The 21,874-nt window shown below is 37.6% G+C and overlaps 2 protein-coding genes across 2 annotated transcripts; both read right to left on the bottom strand.

Annotated features, from left to right (window-relative positions):
- Positions 1-41: 41 nt before the first annotated feature.
- On the bottom strand, positions 42-16,228 carry LOC111335492 (ras GTPase-activating protein-binding protein 2). The gene is made up of 14 exons (XM_022941401.2): positions 16,067-16,228; positions 13,248-13,348; positions 12,680-12,758; positions 10,756-10,857; positions 8,690-8,764; positions 7,228-7,324; positions 6,856-7,000; positions 6,031-6,136; positions 3,710-3,911; positions 3,083-3,192; positions 2,369-2,564; positions 1,909-1,946; positions 1,651-1,710; positions 42-860 (listed from the first exon to the last, which is right to left on the bottom strand). The coding sequence occupies exons 2-14, from the start codon at positions 13,337-13,339 to the stop codon at positions 546-548; spliced, it is 1,617 nt and encodes a 538-aa protein (XP_022797136.2). The 5' UTR covers positions 13,340-13,348; positions 16,067-16,228; the 3' UTR covers positions 42-545.
- A 942-nt stretch (positions 16,229-17,170) lies between these two features.
- Positions 17,171-21,861, bottom strand: LOC111335470 (mortality factor 4-like protein 1). Its single transcript, XM_022941376.2, has 2 exons — positions 21,551-21,861; positions 17,171-18,708 (listed from the first exon to the last, which is right to left on the bottom strand). The coding sequence occupies exons 1-2, from the start codon at positions 21,778-21,780 to the stop codon at positions 18,039-18,041; spliced, it is 900 nt and encodes a 299-aa protein (XP_022797111.2). The 5' UTR covers positions 21,781-21,861; the 3' UTR covers positions 17,171-18,038.
- Positions 21,862-21,874: the final 13 nt, after the last annotated feature.

Here is a 21,874-nt window from a genome sequence, read left to right as displayed (position 1 = left end):
CGTTAAAACAGCTCAAAAAAACAATGCACCAAAGCTACAAATATTGCACAAGTTATCTCTTTTAATTCCTCAGTGATTCGTAATAGTGATATCCAATATAAATACTGCAAACATCGTATTTCCTTATAACGAGTTCCTATTCTAAAAAAGTTCACAATTCTTTAAATCTGAAATTCGCTTCTAATAAAGTTCGCCGAAGTTCAGCGGCGATGTACGAAGATGAGCGTGTCCATGGTAACCTCAGTCTCGCATTCCCTCTTCTGGTGATCTAAATAATGGCAGTAAAATCATGATGGGGACACTGTATCACTCGCACTCACAATTACTATGATTTAAAGATACGGCTAAGACATTCTCAAGGATATCTGCCAGCAGACAAAATGCAAGCAAACTTGCCGTGTGACTCAACACAGAGGAAAACACAATACACGAGGACAGAAATGCTTTAAAAGAGAGGCGAAGTGAAAGTCACCATGGCGATTTGCAATGTTTCACTTTTTTTGATATAATTTATTTATGCTAATGTAGGATATCCCGTCGCCAGGCTACTTGTATTTTCCGCCACGACCTCCACTGTCCCGACGACCACCTGAGCGTCCACTGGATCCAGACCCTGCGCTTGAAGCGCCACCACCCGCCCCAAATCCTCCTCGGTTACCCGCACGAGACCCAGTTCCTCCTCGGCCAGCTTGTCCACCGCCACCACTTGCACTCCCACGGGAGTTTCCTCGGGCCCCACCACCCGAACTACCGCGCGGACGGTTCGCGCCGCCGCCACCGCCACCGCCACCACCACGCCCAACTGATCCACTGGGTTTCTTTTCTTCAATGTTGATTTCGTGGTCACCAATTTTGATGGGCTACAGTAAAAGCAAAGGGGTGCATATAACTTAGTCTCTTAACAAAACCTCTGACGGCGAGTTTCGATTGAGAAGCCCAAAACAAAAACCAAACAGTACCTCTGTTTAAATTGGGGTCTGGGTGACTTTCCATCTTATCTGATTGAATAAAGGGGTAAGTTTCTAAAGAAACTGGGGTGCTGTGTCGGTAGGGGGAAGGTGGGGAGGGGTTATAACGAGATCATTTGGTCTTGTCAACTGAGTTGATAACGTAAATTGCCACTCTGTAGAGTTTCTAAAGTTGCTGTTTCGAGCGTTTATCCTTCATCAGATCAAACTCTTTCAAATGGCTGATTGTCACTATCAACTCAGTTGATAAAACCAAATTATCTTGTATCTGTTGGATGAGAGGAATACTCAAGTTTTCTCCATGGAGAGATTACAGATTACTTTTGACCACTAATTTCTACAGAATTTAACATTAGGTGACAAGAAGAGGTCTGGATTAAGCAATGAGAATCACAAAAATATCAATTTCAATATATCTGTTGCTATTCATCGCAATAAATAATCACTGGTGAGTACAGAAAAGAATGTTGATGATTCTGACAAAGTCTGCCAAAGGTTTGGTCAGCAGGAGAATGAAAAGACTACCTTAAATATTCAAAAAATTAGAATACAATTCATTTCATTCTTAATGAAGGGATTTTAAGGAAATCAAGATTTAAAGAACCTAAAGATTTGCTAAAGCATGACCCCTGAAGTCATTCCCATTAACATCACTTTTCTTTGAAAGATCCTATTCACTTACTCTGTTGATTAAGATTTGTTCCACTGGTTCAGAGCTGTTAAAAATCACAAACCCAAAGTTCTGTAAAAATAACATATAAGAAAACTTATGAGTATTTTTGAAAATAGTTTAAGTCAATCTTTGAGTTTTCTGGCTCCTAGGATACCAAACAAGGTAACAAACAAAGAAACAAACACAACAGATGAAAACCATGGCCAACAATAGCTGAAAAATTCCTCACGATTCAGCTTAAAATGTGTAAATTGATGAAGTGAGTACCTTAGGATTGAGTCTGATTTCCAGTATGGTTCCATACTCTGGAAGAGAAAGACTGTGTGTGAAAAATGTATCTACAAGTACCATTACAATGCAAGGGAGACAACAATCATCCACCCATCTGACAAAACAAATGAAGATCCATGCAGGACTCAAACTTGAGACAAATATTTGGAAACATTGCTTATTTGGGATGGATGCATAAAATTTCCACCTTTATTGCTTCATCTCTACAGAGGACTCGGTAAGTTGCTGATCCTAGCAGAATGCAGCATGCCTGTTGCAAGGCCTAGCTTGTAAAAAACCTCTTGAAATGGCTAATGCATCTCAAAGGAAAAGAGGAACTACCTGGCTTTCAAATCCTTAACAAATTTAAAATTTCCTTTGTCCTGTGCTTGATAAGTCTCTTGTATCTTTCTTGAGTCATAAAGCTCTCATATTTATTCATTCAAAGTACACTCACTAGAAAACACGTTGCGCACTTCTTCATCCTTGATTCCCATGGGCAAGTTTCCAATAAACACTTGATGATTATCTGGAGCATTACGAGCAGTTAACCTTGCTTCTCTACTACCCATTCCCCCACGGGCATCTTTGGATGAGCGGGCAGGAGCAGGCTGGGGCCTGGGTGGTGGTGTTAGGCCAGACTGAGATAGAGGCTAGAAACAAAGAAATAATAAATTGACATGATGTAATAGCTAGTTTCATGCCTGTAAATCTTTGAGTTTAACAAAATTCAGACTGACCATTTGATACTATTAAAACATAATTTATGTGCATATCTCAGCATGTGTTGACAATAGATAGTGTTGGGATTTACAGATACAGCCCTCATCAAGTTTGATATACAGGTACTTACTCTCCTTTCCTCTCAATGTTGATGGTCATTTCCCCCCCCCAATATTGCTATTGTTTGTGTCATTTCCTTATCCATTTATTCATTTTCATTTGGTATAATTTTCCTGTCACCAACATCGACAAAAGGGTTTTTGTTTGTCCAACTGATAAACAAAATAATATTTGTGTATTGAATTTTCTGGAAAGTTGTTGCTTTACACAAACACTACCCTCCAGTTGGTAATTTCTCAGATCCCCTTTGGCAGAATATTCAAATTGTATGTTTAAATTAAGCAGTGAAGACCAGTCCTCACTGGTTTTGTAATCATTTTCAAGCTACCTGCTGGGCCTGACGCACTGGGCGTGAGTTTGTGGCTGGAGCCGCGCTAGACTGAGCTGACGGTGTGCGAGAAGCTGCAAGAGCTGCCCAGGTCTTAGGCTTCTCTGGCACTGCAATCAAATTACAAGATAAAACATGTATCATATTCAATGCCCTGAAAGCCAGCAGAAATTCTTGACATAAAAACAAAAGAGTTTCACCCCTAACTCACAAAAGCAGTCAACAAGAAACTTCTCTGACCATTTCTACTCATACCGAAAACAAAAATATAAAAAAGAGAGGAAGAATAGGCAAGTTATCAGTCAGATGGTGTCACTTTGATGAAACATTAAATTCCCTTTACTTTCTCAAGTAAAAGTGAAAAAGAGAGAAGTGAGATTTACAAATCAGATCTTTGGGTTGAATGAGTAAGGTATCCATGAGCTCAGTTTTACTGCAATATTACATTCCCATCTAAATTAGTTGAGGAAATTCGATGTTAAATCAAGATAACATCCTCTAGCTGACAAGTTTGTCTTTTCTGGTCATCTGTTTGTTACTAAATGTAGAACCACTGTGAGAAGAAGTTAAATTTCAACCAGTTTGGGGAGGTAATTAATTTTATTAAGACAACAGACAAACATGTACCTGATTCTGCTGGTTCACCAGAAATATCCTCTAAAGGTGCCTCTGTTTCAGACCTTGGCCTTTCAGGTTCCTCCTCCTCTTCACCCTCTTCTGGCTCTTCATCAAAGGGGGTGTCATTGAAATGTCCATCTGCAGACAGAGGCTCCTTCTCCTCCAGGGGCTGAATAACTGGTGCCTCTTTCACTGGCTCAAGGTGAGGGATCTGAAAAGAACAATAAAAAAAAATGCAAATCTAAGATAACTAGGAAAGATTTCACCCTTTCAATTGCAGGAGTAATTAGAAATAAATTTCTTCCAGTTCAGTGATTCAGATGGTCATCGGCCATCAGCATTTTGCACATTGTTTTTGTAAATGTCCGATAGTTTACATTGTAAAATTGACAAATGGCCGAAAATATTCGCATAAATAGGCAATAAAACGGCCCATTGATTTTCTTTTCTGTTTTTTTTTTTTAATAGTTAATAACATTTTTAGTTAGTTGCTACAAGCAAACTTCTCTTTAAATCCCAAATTTGGAAGTCAATGTTACGAAGAACTTGAAAATTAAGGATTAATGAAGTGAGAACAGAAAACTGGAAAACAATGTAAAACTTGAAAGACTTGGTTTCCTCGGGTAGGAAAGCTAGCTAAGAGATTTTTTTTTTTTTTTTTTATGCCCAAGTTAAATTCTTTTATTTTATTATTTTTTTTGCACACACATACATATACAATTTATATTACATTGGCTAATACAAAAACCATGATACAGCTAAGAAGAAAAAAACAATACAGTACAATACAGAATAGAGGGATAAAAGAAAAGAAAAAACAAGTAAAAAATAAAATTACAAAATATCAATCAAAAGGCACCTACGAGTTACTTACAATCTACATTATTACAGTAGAGCTTATGTATAGCTATAGATATATCGCTTTGAGTCTTTACCTCCTTTTTGAAGTATTGATTTTTCGAAGGGGAGAAGCAGAATTAGTGAAGAGCACATTTCTCTATTTGCCATTGCATCAACATTTTATTTTGGAATTCTTTCGAAATCGGTTTTTTCTCAAGACACTTACAACTGTGGACATACTGTTTCAAAAGAATAACAAATAAGTGTAGTTTGCGTCTTGGGTATTCTGATAACTGATGAAAGTCGGGTATTTCATTAAAGGTAATTTGCTCGTTAGAAAGTTCAATTTCGGTCTTGTTTACGCGGTTAAACCATCTTAACACTTCAAAATAAAAAAAGATTTTGTCTCGGAGCAATCCAGAAAAGTATGCTCTATTGAATCTGAATTAGGGCAAAAGGTACAAGTTGAATCTTCAGTTAATCGAAATTTGTGCAGTTCTTTTTTGGTTACTATAATTCTATGCAATAATCTAAATGAAAACTGTCTTAACTTGTTGTCTTAACTTGTTGTCCATCGATTTGTTATTCATTTCATTTAAAAATTTTTAAACATCCTGCATATTTCCGAAACAAAAAAAAAAACCTGGAAAAAAAATAGTATGCGAGACTGATTTAGTTGTGCCGCCAGGAGCCACTCCGCTGTGTTTTGTAACAGCGATTTTGATTGGCCAAGTTTGGGTGTGACCTCAGTTACTGGCCAACCAGAGGCGCGCTTTCGACAGCAAACGTAAACGTCTCTCTGTGCACCGCAGATGACAAGTGTGTTTGGCGGTAAAATGCTCGATTACCGGAGGCCTTTCATTGCGCCGCACTGTGGTATTTTCAACGCTTAAGTAGGTAAGTCATGTTGGACTATAAAAATTATCTCCACGGTTTTTATGTGTTTCGAAAGTAAAAGCTTAGAATTTTCACGGCGTAACGATATTGATAAATTTGTAAGTTGGCGGCCATCTTGACTTGATCGGTACTGACAAACGTGAATACGAAATCAAATTTTGTTTCATTTTAATTGACCGAAAAGTTTTTTCTCAATTCAGACAATTGTCCTAAATTTATTTTGGTACAGAAGAATCACTGCAGTTTCAATATTTTCAAGCAAAAAGATTGTGAAAAGTGAAAACAGTGAGAACAGTATCGACCATGTGGTACTGTATTAAAAACCTAATTCTCAGAGCTAAAATTGCTAGAAATGAATAGCAGAGAGTGCTGAGAATTGATGTTTTGATCTTAAGAGAGAATGGGTTAAGAGCTGGGAGGACCAGATTTCTTGGACCAGAGACCTCAAGGTACCTGGTGATTCTGGAAATAAGAATACCTCCACCTCAATAATCAAGTTGTTGTTTAATAAAAAGATATTGAAATTCTGCTCAGAGCGATGTTCTGTAGAAGTTATCCATCAACCATGGCAACAAATGTAACAACAAGTCTACCTGGGGCTGTTTGTCAATGACAACTTCTTGCAGTTCCAATTCTTCTTCTTCTTCGTCACCCTCATTATCATTTAGCAACGGATCTTGGTTCAGTAACCCTCCAGGACTGAAACAAATAAAAGCAGAGAAAACCAATGTTAATTAATTTTTTTCTGCTGAGACCCTCCAGGATTAATATTTCCTTTTCTTTATTTCACTTTAAAAAAATAAAAATTGTAGAAAGACAAATCAATACTTGTCAGCATAACTGTGTTGGGACAGATGCAAAGCACATATTAAGTATAAAATTTATATAGAAGCTGTACCAGACAGGAAAATAAAGGATAGTAACCTTTATGAACTACTACGTGCACTAATAGTACAGCTACATTACACTTATCAATACGATTCTTCAAATATGTCATTACATCCTTTTCAAATACAACAGAGAGTATTTCACTCAAGCACAAAGAGGCAAGACTGGGGGTTAATACTAATTTTTCAACTTACTACCCAAGTGGCTAGTGACAACTTACATGTTACAACAATTTTAGTTTGCTTACTGGCCAAGCTGGCAGTAAAAATTGAAAACCACTTGCCAAAACTGAATTTCTACTAGTCTGTGGCTAGTTGCATACCATTAGTGCTGAGCCCTACAAGGATGTACATTTTTGTTTAATTTGTGGTCTAAGCATTTCTCACTCCAGGAATAAAATTTACTTCAAAGATCAAAACAGCCTTTTTCAAATCTCAAACACTTAATATGTTCTCATTTCAAAGTTTTCAAGACTGAATGAATTTCATTGCTTTTAACATAAAAAAATGTATAAACAAGACAATGATTACCCATTGGTTTGTCCCTGGTCCGTGTAAAGCAAGTTGTCATTAGCCTTTTCCTGTGGAATATCCTGCTCCTGGTTAGGTTGGCTGTAGCTATTGACATTGTCGTTCACTTGCCCTTGTTGAGGAACATCCTCTTCTCCCTCAGAGTCTAAAAGAAAAAACCATCAGTAGTAACTTACACTTCATTTGCTCAAGCTTCTTAAAAAGACATCACTTGAAACAGACACAGCACTCAAGCACTCAATGCTGCAATTATTTTGGTCATCATGGCCGGTAGAGTAAATTCTGGTGACTAATATTGCAGAGACACTTGCAAATGGTTACCTACATATAGGACTTAAAAAAAAGTAAAATCAATGATATACTTCTCCTTACCAACAGTACCATCAGCTGGCTCATCACTTGTCTCCTCAGAAAACACTTCATCTTGATAGCGGAATATGTCATTATGCACATAATACTTCCTTGGTCCCTGGGCAAACAATATGAGTGAGGCAGATAAATGGACAATAACCTTGACTTTGCCCAAAAAATACCCTGACAGATATTTATCCATAGATATGACCTTTTTCAAAAGGTAAATTGTTTGCTTCTCCTGACAAATGTATCAATTTTTCTAAAGTTCTTTCATGTGACTCTAAGTAAAGTAAAACTGGACAAAAGCTCAACAGATCATCAGAGTGAGTGCAGTCAAACCTGTATCAGACAGTCACCCACAAGCAATGGTGGGGTGACTGTCTGATACATGTTGACTGCTTCATACAGGTTCCACACAATGGGGGTATTAACAAACAATAAAGAACACTATTTCAAGCCATAATTGAACACTTAATGTACCAAACATTCAAGGCTGTGCTCTAAGGAAAATTGAATGGAGCCCAGTGCTCTGGAACTGTGAAAAACAGGGTGCTCAGCATATGCTTTGTATGAAAAAACTAAAATTTCTGAGTCGCCCAAGAGCAAAAGTAAGGCGCCAGGGGCCACTGGGCACTGCTAGAGCACAGCCTTGACATTGCTCAAAAATACTATAAACGTTGATTTTGGGAGATTTCAGGCACTTTGTCCTTCCTTATTGTTTTGCATGTAATAATTAAATCTTATTACACGACTCGAGCAGTCAGAGGGCCAATAACTAAAATCAGCCAATCAAAATGCTCTATTGCCGGTCAATATTCTCTCAGTATTGGACCGGGCACTGTCCCGAATGGTCCCAAATGATACCGCATTTGTGTCCCTTTGAACTTCAGGCGTATAATAAATCTCTTATTAACCAAGCTTGCTTGGGACCGTACAGGAAGAATATCGGCCCTCAGTCTTTTTTGTACGGACCTTGCTGCGCTCAGTCCGTACTGTCAAGACCTCAGGCCAATATTCTCTTAGTGCAGCCCTCACACTTGGTTAATAAGATATATGTTTTCTCGAGATCCTTGAAAAGTTCTTTTAGCGTCTCAACCCTTGATTCTCAATCCAAGAGACTCAAAACTTGAAACTTGATACTCAAGCCTCCAATCTTGATCCCTGATTTGGGGTATCAAGGATTAACTAATGAGTCACCTGACATATTACTTTTATGCAGTACTGTACATGTATTAAATTTTACTTGAAAGATTATTCTTAGTTTTAATTGAGTGGCTCTGCTCTAAGTGATCATTCAACACAACAAGTGAAGGACAGTACTTGTAAAGAGGCTGCTGGGACTCAGTGTGGGTGACCACTAAATAGAGGTGAAAATTTCAGTAACCAAGAGGAAAAAAATCTAGGACTTTGAAAACCAACTGCTGGATACAAGGTGACTGCTTAATACAGTGCCCCTTAAAACAGGTTTGACTACACTTACCTCACCAGGGGCCAACACAAAGGTCTGCATGAATCTCCTCATTGGCTGCCCATCATTGGACAGTTCACCAGACACCTGCCACAGATCAAACACAGAAAAATACAGCATTAGTTCCCTCCAAGAAATTGGATTCACCAATATCAGCTACCAGATACTAAAAGCTTGAGAGGATAATTTCAGTTACCGTATTTACTCGAGTATAAGTCGACCTTTTAAGACCAAAGAATCAGCCTTAAAGAATCACCCTTGACTACTACACAAAGACCTGCCAACCAATCCAAAAAAATTAGCAAAACGATTGCCAGAAGTCTATTTGAAAAACTGAGTTTAAAAAACCAGTTCTAATTGTGTTCGAGGTTTTGTCAGTTTTTAGCGGTTTAAGTTTAAGTTTTGAGTGGCTTAATTAAACACAGCTTCGCTGCTGTTCACAGTGCAGTGTTTTTTGTTTTCACCAAAAAATTACAGAAGCTTAGTGACCTAGCAAATGCTGCTGTCGCATGGTCTTGTTAATTACACATGATCCTTTGAAGCTCTTCGGTGTAACTCTATACTACTAAATCTCCTTTCAAACTCAAAATTAAGATAAAGGTCAGTTAAGAGCAGGAAGATTTCATTTTCAATGCGATTTAAAAAATATAGTAAAGTAGTTCTCTAGTAAATTGAAGCACTCGTGTTTGCTTAAATCATGCTGATATAGACAAGTGCTATTAAACTTCACAGAACACAGTTACATTTTGCTCTGCAGCTTTTTTAGTTCACCATGTTTTCAATACATTCTCAGAAATAGAGAGGTTAACTTTTTGGCAAATTTTTATTGGTCTGAACTTTACTTCTTTTACTAGAAATGATGAAAAATCTGATTCTTAAAGATGAAACAATTTTTTTTAGTGTAATAGAAAAAATCCGAGCCCCAGATGGGACTTGAACCCACGACCCTCCATGATCTAGTCGGATGCTCTAACCACTGAGCTACTGGAGACTCTATGCTGAGCAAGGGTCAATTTGTGGGCCTGGACTGGAACCGCATCGCGCGGCTACACAGCCAAGTGTAGTCGCACGATGCAGTTCCAGTCGAGGCCCACAAATTGACCCTTGCTCACCATAGAGTCGCACGGCTTCACAGCCAAGTGTAGCCGCACGATGCGGTTCCAGTTGAGGCCCACAAATTGACCCTTGCTCACCATGGAGTCTCCAGTAGCTCAGTGGTTAGAGCATCCGACTAGATCACGGAGGGTCGTGGGTTCAAGTCCCATCTGGGGCTCGGATTTTTTCTATTAATCTGATTTTTTACCTTGAAAATGGTGGGTTGACTTATATATCAGTTTGACGTATACATCAGTAAATACTGTAGTTGAGATTTCATATCTCAATTTCACTTCATGGAATGCGTTTACATTTCTTTTCCATATGATTTTAAGTAGAATTGCATCATTAAATAAAATCTCACATTCTGATTGGTTAACAAAGCGAGGTATTTAGCATGGAATTGCAAGTTGAAAACGAGACTAAGAGATATTGTTTCACATCTATGCATACAAAACAACTATAAGTTGTATATGCTGTTTTCTTTTTTTTTTTCTTATTTTCATTCAATTGTGTGATTCAAGGAAAACTCATTACTTGACTCATGAATTCCATAATTATTAAATTGCACTTGAAAACCGATATCATGCTCATCACCTCAGTTTTCACATGCAATTTACTGTGGAATTCCCTTGTCAAGTTATGGATTTTTCTATAGAATCAGTGAATTGCAACTGATAGACACTTTAAGTTTGAAGTTGATTTGAAACACTTCTCCAAAACTCTACTGCTTGAAATTTGCAATGCTCATCTGAACATTCAAAGGAATTAATCAAATTCATAACAGTACAAAAATGTCCCCAAAAAAGGAACCTGAGCGCTAAAAAATATATCTTTTGACAAGTCTACAAATACAGTCTTGTAGAGTCTATTCAGCAGTTTCATAAGAAAAAAAAGGCATGTATTATAAGTAACTTTAACCTCTGTGAGTTGGAGATCTCCACAACATTTTAATTGCAGTACAAATTTGAATTCAACTTTACCTGTACCACCACCCCACCCCCTACAGTGGAGTGACTGTCAACTTGTCTTATCTTCGTGTGGCAGTCATTAAAATTGAGTTCTTTGATCTTATTGTAGATTGCCTGGAAGAATATACAAAAATAATGATGTGGTCCAAATGTACCATTCAAAAGACTTTAGTTCCCTTAGATGTTAAACTGGACATACAAATTTCATTTCTCGGAGTTTGTAACACCATGCAAACAATATTTCAATATATAATTATTTCTAAGTCTTCCATCTTGTAAATGTCTAACTCTTTAACTCCCAAAAGTGATTGACGTGTAACTTCTCCTTATGATTTGCATACATTATCAAGCAAACAGGTAATGAGAATACTCAAAGTTATCAAGTAGTAGTTATCTTCATCTAATATGACATCCCTGTAAATGTGACCAGGCACAGGATTTCGTACACTAACGCTTTTCCGTTAAACGGGTAAAAATAAACGGTTTGTAAACGGATAGTAAACGGGTAGTAAGAGCGTTTAAACGGTTTGCATGTCCGTTTAAACGAATAGTCCAAAGCGTTAAACGGTAGAGCAAAGTCCAAAAACGGATTCCGTAAACCGTTAAACGGCCGAGAAAAAAATAAACGGATGGCTTAAAACGTTAAACGGTTGAACAGCATCTATAAATATTATTTTTATGGATAGCTCAAAATGTTAAACGGATGGACAAAAACCTTGAACGAATGAGGAGGGCTAAAGAACGGCGGAAAGTCATGCACATATCGATCAGAAACCGTTGCGAACAATTATACGAATTGTTTATGCGGAACACTGACGTTTCATACTAATAATATTCGACCGACAACGATAGAAAACTACGGTAAGTAAAATGAAATTACTAGCCTGCAATTAAGCTATCCACTGGCGAGTGAAGCGAGCCGAGAGCGAGTCTCGCCCTGGAGAGCTCGCAATGCGTTTGAAAATTTGTATGAGCAGAGGAAGCAATCTGTCAATCATACCATGTGGACTGAACATTCTCGATAGAAAGAAAATAGAGTTGAGAAGCAAAGTCGTTTTTTTTTTCATGTTCCTACATTGTTTCTTCTACGTATTGACTGAAATGAAAACGCGCTATCAAGTGAAAACGTTAAGAAATGCCGCTGATTTTGTAGATTTCACCGTCGGTTAATCGAAACAATTTTGCATACGCATGTAACAAAACTCAACTTTCTTTCGCTCGTGTTTCATCTTGCATTCGATTTCGTAAAGTAATGTGTAATTACAGCTTTTATAAAGCAATTTCCGTTTCCTTTCAATCGACGGAAATAAAAGATGAGAAACTCGATAGCCACGGATTTTGTAAATTTTGCCGTACACGTCAATCGAAAGAAATTTGCATAATCATGAAAACAAATCTCGCTCTCCTCGTTAAACGGATGCAAGTAACCGTTGAACGGATGTATTTTATTTTAAACGGATAGGTTAACCGTTTAAACGTTTTGTCGAAAACGTTAAACGGATGAGCAAAGCGTTTAAACGGATGAAGAAAGCGTTTAAACGCTTTAATGATCCGTTTTAAACGGATAGTAAACGGATAGTAAACGGATTGATTCGTTAAACGGTAAAGCGTTAGTGTACGAAATCCTGTGCCCGGTCACAAATATTTCAAGAGAAAACGTGTACCAGCTAAAGTGGAGGATTAACAATCAGGTTTGACTTTAAATCAAAAGGTCTTGGTTTTAGCTCTGAACAGGTCATTCTTTTGTCAACCATATGCTCACAAAAGCCTTTACCCATACAAGAGTAGAAATGCTTACCACCCCATTCAACAGGAGATGTAATACTCTTAGCTACTTCCTGCTAACAAAATCAAACCTACAGCTTATCATGAAACTGTAACAAGCTCCATAGGTAGTTAACAGTCGACTTAATCCAACACAACACATTACACATACCTCTTGGCCAACCACAGGGGGTTCATTTAGTCCATTCTCAGCCCTCCCATGAAGAAACCAGGATTGCTTCGTGTAAAACCTGGAAAAAGAACAATCATATAGTACACAAAATTATTAATACATTCTCACTGAATACATGCAGGAGCATATTGCACCTTCTGTGACTACTCATCATAGACAAATGTAGATACTCCTGATAATAAACTAGAAATTCTCCTGGAACTGCTCAGTCTATGTTTATCCCAAACAAAGCTGTGTACATTAACTCAACAGAGACTTGTGACATCCAGTATCTTTTCACTCACTAACAAGTGCATCAAGTCCAAATCACATGATAGCTTTATAGCCAAACTAACCAATTTTTCTATTATAAAGCTACAAGGCTGGCCATCTCGAGGGAAATGGTGGAGATAAAGGAAGCAAAGTCACAAAATAAAACTCTGAAGCTGTGAAAGCTTAGCTCAGGAAAATCATCTTTCTGCACAAAAATGCCTCCACCAAAAAGAATGACCATCTACACTATTACACAACTGTGATAACATGACTATGAGTATGATCTATGTTGTACCTGTGAATCTGTACAGGCTCTTGATTGAGGAGGGTATAATATTGGCGCACAAACTCCCGGCCCACACACTGAGGGGATGGTACTGTTACCATCTTTCTGAACTACAATAAAAAAAAAAAAAGTTTCCTAATTTTCAATACTTTGCAGACTGGCAATGGCTGAAAAACTTGTATCTGTTTACAAAAATAAACAGATAAGTGCAAATGAAGTCTACTGTACATGCCTCTTCTTTTCCATTTGGACACTAGGGCTGGCTTGTTTCCAAGATTTCACCTTACCACTTGATCTCATGCAAAAAATTTCAATCAGGGCTCGACACTAATGGTAGTCAACTAGCCACAGACATTCTATTAGAAATTCAGTTTTGGCAGGTGGTTTTCGATTTCCACTAGCCAGTTTGGCTAGTAAAACAAACTGAAAATGTTGTAACATCTAAGTTGTCACTAGCTACTTGGCTAGTAAGTTGAAAAGTTAATGTCAAGCCCTGTCAATGTGCTCAAATACGAAAGAATGTTAGCAAGACTTTGGTAAATGACCAGGATCAAGTGATCAGTTCTCCACCCAGAAAATAATTATGATACTTAAAAGGTCACGCCTTTGTCATGAAGGTATCCTATTCAGGCTTTTAAAAGCATCTCAGCTTGGTAACAAAGATTGAATTTTTACACACAAAATATGAAAAAATTCTCCTTGCTGGCTTGACCAGCAAGGTTGTCACACTCGTACAAAAGGATATTAAAGAATGTCCAGTTTCAGATATTTAGCCCTTGTGAGACCTTGATCAGGTGCAACCCTTTTCAAACAGTTTCTTGTCCCACAGATCTCCTAATCAGCCATATACTTAGTCTCCCTCGCAGCCGTTTTTTTGGATGTAACGCAACACTCCCCCAAAAGAGCGGCTGCTGACAACCGAACTACATTCCTTTCTCATTGTCCTTGCGGTTTGGTCGCGGTCTATTGAACAGACCAATCACATACCAGAAAATCTGAATGACGTAAGGTTTCACGCGAAAATGTGGATGTTGGGAGAAACACTGAAGAAATTTGTCGATGAGAGCTCGAAATGTTTCACATGTTCATCGTTGTGCCCTGGTAAAGAAAGAGTATATATTTTTGGGAAAACTTCTCACAATTTGGTTGAAATTATAGAATCTACGCTTAACAGACGTCAACTGCTACGCCAACAACATGAACGCTAGATTGTTTGAGCCATTGTTAAAGTTTCAGCGAGCAACTGAGAAAGTGGAAGAAGCTAAAAACTGAACTGAAACTCTTTATTCGCACTATTTCAAAAAGAATCAGATTATAAAAGTCAGAATATATAAGAAACGGTAAATTACATCAATAATCAAAAGGAAATACAAGACGCCTTTCAATCTAGGCCAAGGGCTAAATGCTTGCTTCGACCTACAGATGGAGATCAGGAGGAAAAAAGCGCGTGCTTGCCATCAACAAACCAGGCGAAGCTTCAAGAACAATGCAATTTAGGTCGGCCAACGTCTCCTACACTACTTGCACTTCTTCATTTGCCAGTCTGCTGCTAGCTGGAGCAAACCTGCTTAGTTATGTTCGTGGCTTCTTATCACCGGTACAGGAAATCGGCCCGAATTATCGAGTGTTTCCACACATTGGTACAACACAACAACAATAACAATAATAAGACCACTTTCTTCAGTAACATGGTCAAACACGAGCGGGAGTGCTTGACATATTAACAATTTCCTGGATCCTGTAGGCAACTTAACAAAAACATCTTCTTTCTCGACTAAAACTTTTTTAATTACAAGCTTCTGGTGAGCTTTAAGCTCGAAAATTTTGAACTTTGACAACGCTTTGCGAAAAGCTCCTTCAAGCACTGCCATTTGTCTTGTGTTCTCCACATGAGGATCATGATAGAAAACGATATCTGATTGGACGAGTCTCAAAAGGTGAGTCTGGTGCAAAAAGGTTCCTGAAAATGGAACCCGAGCTGTGATTGGCCAATTCGGAAAAAGGAATGTAGATCGGTTGTCAGCAGCCGTTCTTTTGGGGGAGCGTTGCGTGACATCTCAAAAAACAGCTGCGAAGGAGACTACCATATACTCAGCTGATATTATATTATACCACCTGATAATTGAATGGGTCCAATGTAAAGCTACCTGGCAGATAACATAAATCGATATATAATTATTCTTATGCTGTTCTGTTACTGTCTGGTTAATTAACTTGATAAACACCACCTTTGACACTTACTGCCATATTTCACTTATTGAGAGTTGCAAATTGTCACGAAAATTTGGAAAATTATAAAGGATTAACTATTTACCGATTAGGATTGGGCAGCGAGTAATATCGAGCTACTGTGGGCTGGACGCTTCCCAGCGATTGAATCACAGAGACATTTGAATCGCAAAGTACTTTGGGCATAAAGAAACATCCATACATTTCATAGAGGTTTGCGTTATCACCATTAATTTCGTATAGCAAAATGAATTTCCATCATAAAGAGCCGCAATTACCTGCGAAGTCACGCACAACAACCGCTGATTTAGGATTTTCAATGTGACAGAATCGAGTTAGGACACAATCACCAGACACCTTTCTGACGAAAAAGGGTTGGCTCAAAACGGAAATTGGACACCTTTATAAGAAGGAATCGAGACTGATATTTCAAATTATGAAAATAAAGCTCACATTTGAAGCCAATGAGTAATTTAGCCGTAAATATTTTAATCAGAACACTATTAAAAGACCCTGCCCTGACTACAAGGCGCGATTTAACCCACGCGCCTCTCAACTGAGGAAAGCTGCATACAACCACGTTAACGAAAGAACCTCACCTTTGAAATTCCCTGCAATTAAAAAAACACTGCGTCGTTTGTCATTGCTCTCTTCCAAATGGTAAAATCGAAACGTTATTCCATTAGGCAAACGCTAAGTTTTCCTGTCTTTCGAAAGAAAATTCCGAGCTCTAACAGAATCACATGGGTGACATGCTCAGTTCGCAGTCCCGGCGCAACTTCGTCCCAGTCTCTTTGGGAATCGACTGATTTCAAAGTGAGGCCGCAACCTCAATCGGGTGAAATTTTTGCTTCAAGTTTCAAGGAACCACATTGGTTACATGCAAAAATCAGAATAAAAAAAAAAAAAATGCAGAGTCCCTGATTGACTGTGCATTGAAAGTCAATTGACAGGAAAAACCACAAAACTGTTATCTTGCTTATTACAAACCATAAATAACACTTAAACCACTCCAATTCTTACTGAAATTTTAATATCTACAAAATTGGTCCTCAAAAAATTGGATGCTCTATCTGTAACATAACCTAACTCCCTTTCCCCTCCTCTGCTGCCCTTTTATTTATTTGCTCAAGTTAATCAGTCTCTGCTTTAGAACAAGGGAGTGCATGGAGCTTTTCATATGAAACTGAGACTCACTTTCAGCCACATAATTTTTATTCAAATATCAAAATCTCAACTCTTCATTTCATCAGCATTACTATCATCTTAATTAGAGCTTTTGTAACCTGTGTAGCTAACAGTTTTGAGCACTTTCGAGCCCTAGGCAGTGAAGCCAGAAAGGCAAGTAAAAAACAACTTTGAATCCACAAAGCAACTTCAATTCCACCAGCCAAAGGCTACTTGTCATGTAGCTGGCCTCTTTTAGAAAGTGCATATTTTTAACACTCTGAAATGACCTATTGGGGACTACACTAGAACTTTGGCAAAGGGATGATTTTTTAACCATGACCAGCCAGCCAATTGTTTGTGAACCGGCATGGTGGTTCTGTGGGTGTGAAAAGTTGCCCTGTTGTTCTACTCCCATGACAACATAACCATTCTCATATCCATCAGTGACATCAAGGTGTCAGTGTTGTACACGATTAAAAAAAGAAAAGAAATTTAAAGAAGTAAAAGCAAAATTTCAACACACAACCACCTCATAGTAATTGGATAAAAATTTTCTTTCTTTTATTTTAACATCTTGTCGAGTCCTCTGTATGGTTTTGGGTTAATTTTAGATTACCCAAAGGTAGAAATGTGATGATCGATATTTCAGATAAATCAAACACATGACAAAGAACAAGACTGAATATGAATGCATCAATGCACCTAACAGTTCAATGCATAAAACATCCAAGCCTTCAGGTTTTGGCCGAAATCCATGCCCTGGAGGTGGGGAATGTAACCCTTGCCAAGCTGGGGTGGGGAGTTTGAACAGAAAGACTCAAGTCTTTCCAGTGGAATAGTTAATGTATACTTAAATATGAAGGTATTTTAAGGTAAAAAAGTTCACTTTTGTACGTAAATGGCTGAGAAGAAAAGGTCTACAAGGTCTAATTTTAAAGCTTGGTAAATAAGTAGACTGTCACAGTTGCTTAATGTTGCCTTTTACTAAAAAAATTGGGTGGGGCACTTGAACACAATTTATATTTCCTCAGGGGGGTGGGAATTTAAACAAACCAATCTTAATAAGTTTAAATGCACAAAGCATGCAAAGCATGTTTTATACACAACTTAGTTAATACAAATTATGGGATCAGAAAACAGATTATTCTCAGAACCATGTTTGAAAGACTAGCAAGGAGATAAATCTTTCCAATGTAAACAAAGTAACCTACAATAGCACACAGTCTGTATCATTCAGAAATCAAACAAAAGCCTCCTTTTCTAATAAAAACAAAGCAGTATATTCTTATCTTGAGAAATGTTTCCCTCTGAAAAGTTTAATTTACCACATTCTGTAACAGTTTAGGTGGAAGAGGGCATGCTATTTGAAAATTTGTGTTATCACTCTTTACTTCAAATGCTTCATGTTGCCGCCCTGCGATGATACTCTGGTGTAGCAGTCTCATAGTCTGTGGTAAACAAACTATCTGCATTCTTTGACAGATAGTCTAAGAAGTCTTGAATGTGTGTAACCACAAATTGAACACTTTTCTCATCCAAGTTGGAAAAAGACAAGGCATTCCCCAATTTCACAAAAAGTCTAAGCAAGTGTTCTGCACCATATAAATGAGACATAGGAAGATTGGTGTGTTCAGCAAGAACATCACCATACTGAGTCCTTTCAAATTTGTAAAGCAAATGCGTTCCAAGCATAACATTGAAATACTCCTGAATACCATCTGCAACCTCTTGAACAACTCCTGGCTTGAACCTTCCATCAGGGTTAGAAGTTCGTGATTTTATGTACTCATCCAAAATTTCTTTAATGTTCTTTTTCCTTGGAATAGGCACAAGCTGTTTTTGCCGAGTAACAAGATCCCAGTCATCTATAAGCCATTGTTTGAGATCATCTGGAATAGTTATTTTTACATCCACACGTGATATGTAGTTTTCATCACTTTCTATTGGATTAGCTATCCTTGATCTCTTTTTCCGAGCTGGCCCGGGGGCATCCACAACTGACTCGCGTTTCAAAGGTTTCTCACTGTCCCCTCCTTGTTTGTCTGTTCTCTTTCTTGATTTCTTGCTTTTTCTGACAAGAAAAAGAGTTTTCTAGGTCAGTCTTAACTAAAAGCTCCAATGATTACTATTCAATTGTAAACAAATACCTCACCTTTAACTTTTTAAGTCAAGGATTAAAATTCATTAAACAGTTTTTGGGCTGCATGTTTACTAATTTAATAACACATTTAGTACCACAAAATTCATTTCAAAACCAATTTTTAGCAGGCAACTTAAGCGATTTAAAAGAGAGAAAGAAGAAGGGATTAACGAGTTATTTATCAGCTTCAGGTCATAACCAAGGTCTTTGCTAAAAAAAAAAAATAAATACTGCCCAGCCGGCAAAACAAAACATATTTATAAAAATGGCAACAAAGCTGGGGATGTACTTAGTGACTTCCAAATGCATCACCATGCCTGTGGGCAGAATCAGCTTGCACGATTTGTTAACATGTCCTCTGAGAAAAATTTTTATACTGCATTTCATGCAAAATTTTATCTCAATTTTACAAAGGACCCTTAACAATAACTGACAACAAATTTTACAGCTTTCTGCACAACCACTGGATACAGATCACAGGTTATCAGTGAAAATTTCATCACTAATATATCTACAACTTGCCAAAGCAACCAGATTAGTCACAGCCTGAAGTGCTCCTGATAAGGACCTCTAGACAAAATTATTTGTACACCGAATAACAGAGCAGCACCCTAATGCCTTACAATACATAACATAATCTTAGTATAAACCTCTCGCAACTTTTCAAGCCAGGGTTCTATAGTCATAAGGAACAAATGAAACCTGTACTTCAACAATAAAATGATCCAAAAATTATCTGGGGTCTGAAATAAGCAGTACAGTTACTGCGAGTGTGCACTGTGGGTTGAATGAAAATAATACTTGTTTGATTATAAGGTGAAGTACTTCACAAATTTGTACCATATTTTTCTAATTCTTTCACAGCCAACTGCTGTCTAAAATTTCACAAATAAGCCTCTCTCAAGAGCAACTGTCTTTACTTTTTAGCTGCTTGGCAAAGCTGCTCCCGACTTTTCCCAATAAAACAATTTAATTCAAACTGAACAGAAAGACCAGTGATAAACTTCCCTCTCATTTAATGCTAGATATTTGTGTGATCAACTGTTTCTCAGCCTGAACACAATTTTTTTAAGGAGAACATTGTGGAAATTGAAATAATATTAATAGAAAAAAAGAAAAAAGAATCCACCACAGCTTTTGAAATAAGTTATAAAATAAAAATCGATAGTCCATACAGGTTTACTAGCCATCTGTTTGTCAGTTTATCTCAACATTTTCCTTGTGTTAAGTCATATACCTCAGGGAGTTACAATTAGACTTTTCAAGACAGCCAAAATAAATGCTCTGTTGAGAAATCCTAACCAATATCAAAATCTCTAAAAGGACTGTTGTTTCAATACAAGAACACATTAGCTACGGCTACTTTCACCACCTCACAAGGCAAGTTAGAAACAAAGCTATTACAACGATGATTGTACATGTAAACAGGAAAGACACTTCAAATTCTACATGCAATCAATGAGAAATAAGTTGCTAAAGGCTTTTCTCAAAGCCCTGCCAATTAGCTTCCGTCAAATTTACAGTTCTTGATATAAATTTCTACGACAATAACAGCAAAAACAGACAAACAATAAATATCAAATCTTATCACATTTAACATTTTGGTTTTAAGGTTGTTCTACACTCCTCTTCCCGAAATTCACTAACAACACTCTCAGGAATACAAAATATTCACAAGCTACTGTAGAGCGCCTAAACAGTATTTTGATCTACGTATTTAAAATTTGAAGCTGGTGTAAGGTTCTCTTCAGATATTTCCAAAGACAATATCATATGGATAAAATGTTCATCACTATAAGTGACATGAAAAACAAAAATATATTTAGCAAGAATTCATAGAGCCTTCCCTGACTCTTCAAGGTTTTGCATCTGATATTGTCAGCAACGCCTTTGTTTGGTGTATTGTATTCAACAATAACTATAGTACTGATATGTTAGATTGGTAAGAAAAGGTGGGATTTATACCATGCAATAAACCAAAAAATTGCACCTGCAAGAAACACAATCTCCTGATTCTTTGCCAATTCCATTTAATTCATGCCCCACTTTTGCAAAGAATACCTCACCTAAAGTTCACAATCACATGTTATGCAATAAACTTCCACTATTGCATTACATGTACCTTCCTTTAGTACCTGAATGGCAACTGACAAAAAACCCTTAAAGAGATTTGGAATAATCAAAATAATACTACCAGGATTAGACTCATATCACTTTGAATAAGGCTTTAAGTTAGTAAAACGTACTGTTGTGCACCGTTCTGGCCAAGCACTATCTCAGTTTTCCAGGACAGCACAGCTTTCAAATCAGTTTGTTGATAAAACTGACGAAACCTACTGAAAGTATAATCTATCCTGCAATAGCCAAAGTCATGGACGCGATATTTTCCAGCTTGTGCTATTTCTGTCTTTGGGCTATGTTTGCTGCTTGCAAATATCAACTCAAGCCAGCTCAATCTTAAGGTTGTATGTGCATGATTAGTAATTTGCTAAAAATAAAAAATAAAAACTGAAAACTCTATCCCGCAAATTAATCATAGTTGAATTTCACTTTAGACTTAAGAGAGGCTCTATCAACAACAGCCACGTATGAGTATCGATCAAGCCGGACATTTATGAAAAAAAAAAGTGAAAGGTTTCTTGCATTAATAACAGCGCACGTGGTTAGCAGAACCCAAGCCTGTTCCACGAACTTTGAACAGTTTAACAGTTTCTTCACCCGATTTATCCCAGATTTTCCAACTAAATTTCTTCAGAGGCTGCAAACTACTCACGAGTTTTGTTCTCTGAGCTCTCTCTGTTTCTGAAGATTAGCCTCGTTAAATTTAAGCACCCGATTTTCCGGTACCCACTCGTCCCAATTTTTGTTCCAACCGTTGTAGTGAATGAGATATCTTGTCACTTTATCCTTCATCTGCCCTTTCATACACTTTGCTTCGTAGATCAGAGGACCATGGTAGCACAGAATACGTTCACCTTCGCCAAATTTCAATTTAGGAGGCATTTTCAACGGGTAAATTGCTGACTCGCGTTATGTTTTAGCGTAGGCCTCGAACGCGAGTCGATTATGTGCCGAATTCACCAACTCTTAAACGTGG

Source organism: Stylophora pistillata, chromosome 9, assembly GCF_964205215.1.
Source record: "Stylophora pistillata chromosome 9, jaStyPist1.2, whole genome shotgun sequence".
NCBI lineage: Eukaryota > Metazoa > Cnidaria > Anthozoa > Scleractinia > Pocilloporidae > Stylophora > Stylophora pistillata.
Note: the sequence above shows the minus strand (reverse complement) of the source record. Positions and strands in the feature narration are given on the sequence as shown.

Excerpts from the sequence above, each read along its gene's own strand:
- LOC111335470 (XM_022941376.2), bottom strand. The coding sequence starts at position 21,780 with ATGCCTCCTAAATTGAAATTTGGCGAAGGTGAACGTATTCTGTGCTAC. Across the intron at positions 18,709-21,550 it reads GAGCTCAGAGAACAAAACTC|AAAAAGCAAGAAATCAAGAA; the intron begins GTGAGTAGTTTG and ends TTTTCTTGTCAG.
- LOC111335492 (XM_022941401.2), bottom strand. The coding sequence starts at position 13,339 with ATGGTAACAGTACCATCCCCTCAGTGTGTGGGCCGGGAGTTTGTGCGC. Across the intron at positions 10,858-12,679 it reads CCCCTGTGGTTGGCCAAGAG|GCAATCTACAATAAGATCAA; the intron begins GTATGTGTAATG and ends ATATTCTTCCAG. Across the intron at positions 7,001-7,227 it reads GCCAGCTGATGGTACTGTTG|ACTCTGAGGGAGAAGAGGAT; the intron begins GTAAGGAGAAGT and ends TTTTTCTTTTAG.